Here is a 9,935-nt window from a genome sequence, read left to right as displayed (position 1 = left end):
CCCGTGGAAGCGGGGTCCTAATGGAAACTAAGGGATATTAAGGCCTCCTTTTAATAGAGTACCTGAACAAAGCATTAGCACATAGTGAATACATGAACTCCTCAAACTATGGTCATCACCGGGAGTGGTCCCGATTATTGTCACTTCGGGGTTGCTGGATCATAACACATAGTAGGTGACTATAGACTTGCAAGATAGGATCAAGAACTCACATATATTCATGAAAACATAATGGGTTCAGATCTAAAATCATGGCACTCGAGCCCTAGTGACAAGCATTAAGCATAGCAAAGTCATAGCAACATCAATCTCAGAACATAGTGGATACTAGGGATCAAACCCTAACAAAACTAACTCAATTACATGATAGATCTCATCCAACCCATCACTGTCCAGCAAGCCTACGATGGAATTACTCACGCACGGCGGTGAGCATCATGAAATTGGTGATGGAGGATGGTTGATGATGACGATGGCGATGAATCCCCCTCTCCGGAGCCCCGAACGGACTCCAAATCAGCCCTCCCGAGAGGTTTTAGGGCTTGGCGGCGGCTCCGTATCGTAAAACGCGATGAATCCTTCTCTCTGATTTTTTTCTCCCCGAAAGTGATATATGGAGTTGGAGTTGAGGTCGGTGGAGCGTCAGGGGGCCCACGAGGTAGGGGGGCGTGCCCTAGGGGCAGGCGCGCCCCCACCCTCGTGGGAAGGGTGTGGGCCCCCTAACGTGGATTTTTCTTCCAGTATTTTTCTTATTTTCGAAATAGATGTTCCGTGGAGTTTCAGGTCATTCCGAGAACTTTTGTTTCTGCACATAAATAACACCATGGAAAGTCTGCTGAAAACAGCATCAGTCAGGGTTAGTCCATTCAAATCATGCAAGTTAGAGTCCAAAACAAGGGCAAAAGTGTTTGGAAAAGTAGATACGACGGAGACGTATCAGTTAGCTCATCAAAGACGGTGGGATCTTCAAAATCTCCTCATTATACGCCGGCTTGCATATCTCCACACATGTACTTCAAGAAACCATGTGAGGTAGTTGTTGAACGCGGTCGGGCAGTGCTCACGAAGCTTGGATCATGAACCAGCCTTAGCTTCCTCCACACTAAGCGCGAACTGTATGACATACTTCCTGTGATGCTTGTCCAATCCTTGATCTTGCGCTGCTTTCTCCTATCCAACTTGCATGTTAGAAAACACAATATTAACACCATCAAAACCGTTGAGAAGCTGCTAAGTGCACAAGGTTCATCCTCTCTTACCCGTGTAGCAACTTGTCTGTGTCCTCCCATAATGGCGGGTGAGGCTGGAACAAACCAAACTAGCGGAACACCCGATATGGCATATGAAACTCAACCGCCCAGTTGCACATGAGTGGGCACCACATATGCCAAAGATCCCTATCCCTAAGGCACATCGGATTCAACACGAAATCTCCAGGGTTACCAAATCTATCCCCTTTTTCATACGGCTCCCATTCCACCTGCAACATAGCATAAAACAAGGCAACATTGATGTCGAGTTACGATAAAATCATGAGAATGACCGATGCAATATCAAGTCACCTGCTCAGTCGTAATCGTGTCCAACTCGCTCATGTACTGCTTGTACATGACCAAGGGATCATCCGCCGTCTCACTTAACACATCCCACTTGTAAGCCCAAGTGGGGAATCGTAGTGGGTCGTCTTTGTCGTCCCATTGCTCGTACTTCACGGTCTTCGGTCGTCCAATCGACAATCGCTCCCAGTTCCATACAGAAAGTACGAGCATACAACCACCAATACATCCGTCCTTCGAGGTCCTACAACAGGCTTCATCCAACTGCACATAAAAAACATGGTTCAATTAACAACAAGATTGCATTGGTAATATAGCAACGAAGTAAAAAAGAAATAACTGCCTACCTGTCTATACAAGTAAGCCAGTGTCGCCGAACCCAACTCCATTTGCTATCGAAGATGGTCAACGCATTCAGCCACATCCATGGAGCATTCTTGCATGTGCCATCAGCAAACATAGTCCTGGATATAACGTACCACATGTAGACACGAGCATATGTCTTGACCTGATCATCATTAGCATCCTCAGGGCAATTCCCAAAGTGGAATGCAATCCAGGTGAAAGGAGCACCGGCTGCGACTCTTTCCCTCTTCTTGTCTCCTTCTGGTACCGGAGGCTCTGGAGGAACCATACCGATAAGGGCCTTCATCTACTCACGCCACCCATCAGAACCGGTGCTCATACAAAGAGGATTCCCCTCGATAGGAAGACCGACGATCATAGCAATATCCTGGAGCGTCATGGTCATCTCCCTGGTTCGAAGATGGAAATTGTGTGTCTCCGGCCTCCATTGATCAACAAGCGTGGCTATTGCTGCAGCATTGAGGTTCAGCATTGACCGGCTGACCAATTGAATGAAAGGGAGGAGTCCCGTGTCTCTTATGCACGGTGTGTGCTGCTCATCATAGTGCATCCCCCCAAGGGTGACCCCGTGAGACCGAATCTTCAGAGGTTGAAGCGGCTACAAACAAGCAAATCAGAATATTACATATGTGACATGTGTGTTTCAAATAAACACAAGATTTAACATACCAACCACTTTCATTATTACCTTATGCTCCTTCGACATAATGTAGGCCCGGTGTTGAGTGTCATAGTGATCATCGAGAAGTCAAATCATCCTACAAATTTCAAACAATAAACATACGTTAGCTAACTCCTTATGCTTCCTAATCAAAGCATGCCATCAATCAACACAAATAATGCCTACAATTGGTAAAAACTAAAAGGAAAATTGAATAATAATGTAATATCTATAATGGTTTCATGTAAATAACATCTCAACATATGTATCCAAAGCATTCTTGTTAATACGAATTTAGGATTTCACCTAACTCATCTAAAAAACATCAACACAAACATCTAGACATGTATAAGGTCCAGCTTAACAATCTAGGTTTTCAACATAGAAAACATATCTTTTCAGTAGAAATAAACTAAATCAGGGTTACAAAATAAATACATATCATCTACAAATCTTAAATCCCACAAATATATATACATGCAAGATTCTAATTCAATCAAACAAGGGTTCCACAAATCTTCAACATAAGATACATTTTTTGGATAGAAAGAAGGGGATCGGAGGAGAGTACCTTCTAGGATGGATTGGTGAAGAAATCCACGGACCAAATCGTCAGATCTGAATAATTTGGGAGATGCTTGAGAGGGGGAGAGGAGGAGGCCGCCGGCGCGTGGTTTCTGCAACTGGGGCTTGGCACGACTGCCTCTAAATCACAATGCAGCGCCCACACGCTAGGCGCTGCACTGCTAGGTGCGGGCCCCGGGGTGCCACCCTGACCAGGCCTGCAACGTCTGAGAGCAAGGCGCTGCATAGTAAGGTGTGACACCTGCGTGTCGTGCGCCATATAAACGGTCAGCTGAGTATATTTCTTTTTCGCACCAGTTCACTTTCTGAATTGTTTTAATCCACAGGTCAAAATTGGTAAATTTGCCCACAAAAATGTAAAATTTGCCCACAACAGCAGCAACACGAACTGACGGTAGTCACAGACCCGAGTCCCAAGTTCAGGGCGCGCACACACAAAAAAAAATAAAAAAATCAAAGTCCAAGTAGCCGCACCGGCGCCTCTGCTGAACTCAACCAGTCCGCGACCCCGACGAAGAGCGCCGCCGCTTCCTGGCCGGAAGCAACGCCCGCGATCTGCCCGAAGAGGTCGAAGTCCTGGGCCGTGTAACAGCACGGCCGCCAAATCAGTTCCCCCGCGCAAAACCAGTTCACCGGAGCTAATGGCGACGCCGGCGGGTTCCCACCCCGCCTCGCCGCCGGCGATACCCGGGAAGGCTGCGGTGGCAGCGTGCGCCGCCATGGCCGTTTCCTACGTCGCCGTCCTCTACGCCCCCACGCTCCTCCTCCGCCTCCCGCCCGCCACCTCGCTCCGCGCCTTCTTCCACCGCCGCTTCGTGTGCGCGGCCGTGTCCTCCGCCGCCTCCGTCCTCGCCACCGCGGCGCTCCTAGGCGTAGGTGCCCCCTTTCTCTCCTTCCAGTCCCCATCTAAGCCCTAGTGTTTGATACCCGGAAGGAATCTCAAATCCCCTGACCTATCTTGCTACCTCTCAGGTATGGAGCTTGAGCGACTCGTCTAAGGCGCTCGCGGTGTTCGGCATCCGTAGTGATCACTTGGTAATCAAGCTGTATCTCGATTACTACCACTTTTTGCTTCTGATTATACACTAATAAGTGGTGAGCTTCTGATGCTTGGACTGAAATGCTTTGATGGATCAGCTCGAGGCAGTAGTGATCCCACTTCTCCTTACATCCCTAGTGTATGCTGGGTCATTCGTCGCAAGACTCTGGGTCATGTCAAGCTCGTGTGGCACGGATGATGATGGGGTGGGAGTCAGCTGCACCGAGAAGCTTGCTCGCTGGATGCAAACCTCCTTACAGGATGTAATGGTGTGGCGGAACTACGTAGTGGTTTGTTCTTATTCCCCTTGATACCATTGTTTGACACTGCCTATTGGATGATGTGGAAATGTCACATAGTATTAGTGTCAGTGAATGCGGGATTATTAACTGAACATCTAATTGTAGGACTACATTATCAGCTAACAAGTTCATGTGTGCAAGTTGTTAACATTAGAATGCAAGCAGAGCCATGAATCAGTGGTTATGGGGATCAGATAAGCAATGCAATTCCATTATATTTCACAAGGAAGGCCAAGTATCGGCACCTAAAATATAATTTGGACCAGTACTTCTGCTGGCCATGACCCCTGCTAGCTCCATTCTCCCTCTGCCACCGTTTATATTATTGTTACAACTGAAAAGTGAGATAACAGTGTCATTTTCTATTTTCGGTGATGTTATTTGAGGATGATCTTTTGACCAGGCACCGTTTACGGAGGAGCTGGTTTTCAGGGCGTGCATGATACCTCTTCTTCTGTGTGGAGGATTCAAAATGTATAACATTATATTTCTGAGTCCAATCTTCTTCAGCCTAGGTAAATAGGTATAATATATTGCACCAGTTTTCACTTCAAAGGAACCAGCCTGGCACAAATCCTTCAGCTAATTTATGTAATTCGTCCTTTTCTAACTTGCAATTGGTGTATGAGTTTAGAAATGGTGCATGACCACATTCAGTTTTACCTTTATGTTTTGTGTTACTCTCAGTTAGTAACTGGGTCTTTCTGTTCACAGCACACCTAAACCACTTGTTTGAACTTCACCAACAAGGATGCAACTTTATGAGATCTCTCCTGATTGTTGGTATTTTTCTTCGCACCATCTGATTTTCTCCTTTAATGTTGTACAATCTCCGTATAACTTCATTGATAGCATGGGCAATTAAGAAGAGCCCATGATTTAACTTTACATGCTGGAGTGTCCTTTATGCCTGCACCTGTGATCTATCGAAGAATATTTTGGTATATTCCAATGTCCCTGCCAAAGTGCAAGCAGTAGCTTGTATAAGCACCTATCTTTTTCCGTTACATTTTATTTAGTCACACCATGGTCTCAAATGGTCCCTTCTAAACATTTGGAGCATCGTGTTATACGTTATATATTTATAGGGCGAGTAACACTGCACATGCCTAATTGTTGTCAAAACAATTAATTGTACTTCAAATATGAATGTGATGTCTTTATTCTGTCATGCTATTTAGTGTTTACTTCCTTCGTAGCGTTCGTTTATAAGAATCATTTCTTAGCTCACATACTATATGTGTTAGAGAATCGTGATTGCTGGTACAGATTATATTCATTCTGACTTTTTGATAGCTAGTCATATTACACACATTAGTCTTCTGTTTGTCCGTAGTTCTGCATGTATTTTTTGAAACTTATCATCAGAGATTGCACAATTACTTTGGTTTCACCATTTGCGAACACCTTTTCCTTCCCTTGCTGAACTTACCATGACTCTTTTCTTCCATTCTCAGGTGTCCAATTAGGCTACACTGTAATTTTCGGGTGGTATGCTGCATTTTTGTTCATCCGAACAGGTCCTACTAATTCCCTTTTTGTTTTTGAAAACAGAAAATTGAGGGATTATTTATTTCAGCTATATCATTGATTCGTCACTATTGCTTATACCTTCCTAGTACTCCTTTTCCAATTAGCTCTTATATTTCTAGCTTTTTTTAAAGATGTTAGGTTTACTTGCCGTTGGTCCTAGTTCGTGCTGCGGCAAATGCTAGTCAGATTAACTTCTAAAGTATTAGCCTCTATATTCCAAAGTTTGTAGTTCCTAGTCCCAAATTGCTAGCACAAGGTTGGTTTAATCCCTTTTGGTAATGTAAAGTTGGTTCGATCCCAACTTGGGAGGCATGGCATGAAAGAACTTTGGTTAAACACAAACTTGTGTACTCTTGGTGACTTTTCAGTATTCGTGCCTTAAGATTCGTGGCTGAGCTCTCTGATGTGGCGCTACATGGCAGTTCAAGTGCATTTAATTTTGCTGAACCTTGCTTATCTTAATTCATACTGAATGCAATTCAAAATTTCAAATATTTGTATATTGTGCTTAATTTGTATTAACTCTGTCAGTTACTAGTGGGTGTCTGGGTGATCAAATCAGAACAGCGAGTCAAATATTAATGTATTAGGGCTGTTGATTGTAGCAGTTTTTGTAAGCTAGTGGTACACGAGGAGCAGGAGATGTCCAAGTTCAGGACCTGAATTTTGGCCTCACAACTTCTTCCTCTTTGTTATTCTCTGCTGGGATGCTGCACTGCTCAGGGACGGAGGCAGTAGGGGGCGAGCTGGGGCCATGGCCCAGGCCAACAATGATAAAACAACACTGTTAGAGCTACTAATATGATGTTTTGGTAGCAAAATATTGTATTTTAGCTGTTCTGGCCCTCCCCAACGATGATGCAGCAACAATTGCACCTCCTCATACAACTTTTCTGGCTCCGTCCCTGGCACTGCTAAACATCATCGTCCCTTCTCATCTTCACTGAGGAGTGTGAGTGGAATCTCCAAACCATTGACACAGGTTTCTTGGTAGCGTTATCCACTTGACTGCTTGCTGTGTCCTCTGCATCCATGGTGTTCCAGCACTGCATTGCTTTAATTTCGACATGAACCGTATAGTAAGTTCTTCTTGAGAACTTTCCTCTTCTTACTGCTACTTTCTCTTGAAAAACTTACAGTAAGGATGCTGTTGAAAACAAAGCAATGCAATGCTCGTACGTTGAGGATGCAGAAAGTGTTTGCATGGAAAACGCCGCCGCAAACATTGTTGCTGCCCCATGCAGGAGATCTCTGTGGGCTCTGGCAACGGTTTGGAGATTCTGCCCACCTTCCTTATCAATGCATGCATAGAGGGAGGATGATGTTTAGCACTGTAATGCCCAACATAGATTAATAACGAGGAAGAATGGGACGAGACGCAATTTGGGTCCTAGTGTGCACTTAGCATTAACTGACAGAGTTAATACAGATTAAGCCTAGAATTCAACTGTTTGAATCACATTCATTTTTCTGTGAGGGGGCATGGTTCAAGAAAAGTAAGGGGGACTTGTCTGACTTGTGTCTCAAGTCATGCGGCCGTGTGTTTGGCTTGTGAGTAGCCAAACCTCTTTGTGCCATGTGTTTCAAGTTTTAAGGAATGACAAGTGTGCTGACTTTTATTGCTCTCTCCTGCCTTACTTCGGCAATATGGAACTAAACCATGCAAGGTCTGAAATTTAGAAACTGGGCTTCCCACATGGACCAAATTTATAAACACAATTGAAAATATTGTGCTCATTAAACCCATCTGCTGATCCAACATGACAGTCTAATTTTGTGAAACCATATATTTTGGCAAACTATCAAATAATTACACCCTTTTAGGATTAGTTTTGTAAAAGCAGACTTCATCTGTGTCAGCGTTAGAAATTATGCCTTGTAGGTTTTCAAGAGAATTGAAAAGCGTGACTCGGTAGTTAGTGAGACAAACCTGACGGCACTGTTACGAAGTTGCTCTGGCCCCGTAACGGTCGTGTGGTTGATGATGGCCCCCACAAATGTTTGTTCAGGTGAAATCGTAGAAGGTGTGGTTTGCTAAAAGCCTACAACAGTGATACTGATACAAAAGCCGTGTTGTTTGTGATGGCCTTGTTATGAACTAAGAAAAGTTTCTTGAGAACAGGCGTTGTTCTGGTAAATTTACTCTATCTTTCTGCTATGGCACTCACTAAGCTTATGCCCTGTGAACTGGTTAGAAAAATGAAATTTCACTTGTACTAAGTGCCATGCCTTTTCGCTTGGTAACTTGCTGCATGGGTGAGCTGGTTCATATGTTTTGACTGAAAGTGTACTTTAATTTTGTCTTGACAAACATGACATATTGATCAACTTTTGTTCTAAAAAACTGCAGGGAATCTTGTGTCTCCTATTGTTGCTCACATATTGTGTAACATGATGGGTTTGCCTGTGTTCTCATCACCGCGAACAAGAGGTATGTGCATATGATGTTCTTTCTCTGAAGAAAGAAAAGTAAGCTCATGCAAAGTTGTAAAACTTCTCCCCGGTGCTTATCTGTGTTCCAGGAGTGACATCGCTAGCGTTTCTGGCTGGCTCAGTATCCTTCTTTTGCCTTCTTTTCCCTGCTACAAGTCCAAAACTGTACAATGCGAGGTTAGACGGATGCAGTTGCTGGCATGGTTACTGCAGATGGAGTTAGCACAGAACTGAGCGTGGGGAACAATGCTGCATCCGTTCTGGATCGCTTCTGTCATTGTTGTAAAATACATTCTTGTAGCTAGCTTGCCCTTCTCTTGCAATTCAGCAATTGTTCGCCAAGGATCAGAAGGCTGTCAATTTTTGTTTTGAAAGACTTGTCCAAAGCCGGCATCGTATGGCTCTTCAAACTAATCATGTCAATTTTTTTAGGGAACTAATCATGTCAAATTGGTTTAGCTTTGAAGATTCTGCTTTAAGCCTTGTAACTTTGTGCATCATGCAGTTTTTGTGTTCTTTTTGACAATTATCTCCTCCTTTATTCATTCGTCATAGCATCGCTTGCAACAAGAGGAATAACCACATCCAGGGTGGTGTCCATCCAGATATCTGGAGGAGAAAATCTAGCTATCCTAGCTAGTTCATGAGAAAATCTAGTCAGTTTTGGTGTTCTATTTGGGTTGCAGTAGACAGAGATTAGAAAACGTATGAACGGAACAAATTTGTTTACTAACTTTTCGCATTTTACTATTCAAAAAATCCTGGGTGCAAAGGCACCCAGGAGTAGAAAAGGATACTTCCGCACCTACAGCCTTTCTATTCATATAACTATCTAGATCTTGTGGGAGAAAATGATGAACGAGGGAAGGTTTTATCTGCAAATGTGGAGAGGAATGCGGGTAAATTCTCATAGTTTCCTTCATATCCGTTAGATATAGATCAGATGGCCTATATTGCAGGATGGCAGGCACACCATTATCATCAACTCTGCTTTTTATGAGAGTATATAGATATCTGTACCTAAAGGGAGGTGCATTTTTTCGATTTTTTTGGTTTGTTCACTTAATTGCTTAAAGGGCTCTAGCAATTAAAACAGCGTCAAATCAGCATATTTAAATATTTTTTCATTTATGAAAAATTCAAATATCTCCGAAACCTTTTGTGGTGCCAAATATTGCAATGTAATTAAGTGGCCAAGTTCCATATTTTAGAAAACTCATTTGGTACTAAAAAGAAATGCAAAAGAGAAAAAAATTAGAAAGAAAGGGAGAAATGGCACTGTGCACAGTGCCTGCCCAGCCTGCTTCCCCCGACGTCCTCCACCTGTCAAACGCGACCGAGCGCTCGTGCACGCGCCCGTCCCCGTCGAGCCACCTCGTCGCCCGCGTCTCTACAGACGGCCGTGGGGGGATGAGACCGCCATCGTCGACGCCTGGACACGACCTAGATTTCCCCCTCCT

The 9,935-nt window shown here is 44.0% G+C and overlaps 1 protein-coding gene across 1 annotated transcript; it reads left to right on the top strand.

Moving 5' to 3' along the window:
• The first annotated feature begins 3,599 nt into the window (after positions 1 to 3,599).
• Positions 3,600 to 8,941, top strand: LOC119276368 (CAAX prenyl protease 2-like). Its single transcript, XM_037557423.1, has 8 exons — positions 3,600 to 4,040; positions 4,141 to 4,203; positions 4,306 to 4,497; positions 4,913 to 5,024; positions 5,224 to 5,292; positions 5,967 to 6,029; positions 8,393 to 8,473; positions 8,565 to 8,941. The coding sequence occupies exons 1-8, from the start codon at positions 3,810 to 3,812 to the stop codon at positions 8,696 to 8,698; spliced, it is 945 nt and encodes a 314-aa protein (XP_037413320.1). The 5' UTR covers positions 3,600 to 3,809; the 3' UTR covers positions 8,699 to 8,941.
• Positions 8,942 to 9,935: the final 994 nt, after the last annotated feature.

The sequence above is a fragment of the Triticum dicoccoides genome, chromosome 1A (genome assembly GCF_002162155.2).
Source record: "Triticum dicoccoides isolate Atlit2015 ecotype Zavitan chromosome 1A, WEW_v2.0, whole genome shotgun sequence".
NCBI lineage: Eukaryota > Viridiplantae > Streptophyta > Magnoliopsida > Poales > Poaceae > Triticum > Triticum dicoccoides.
This window is presented reverse-complemented; position numbering and strand designations above follow the sequence as displayed.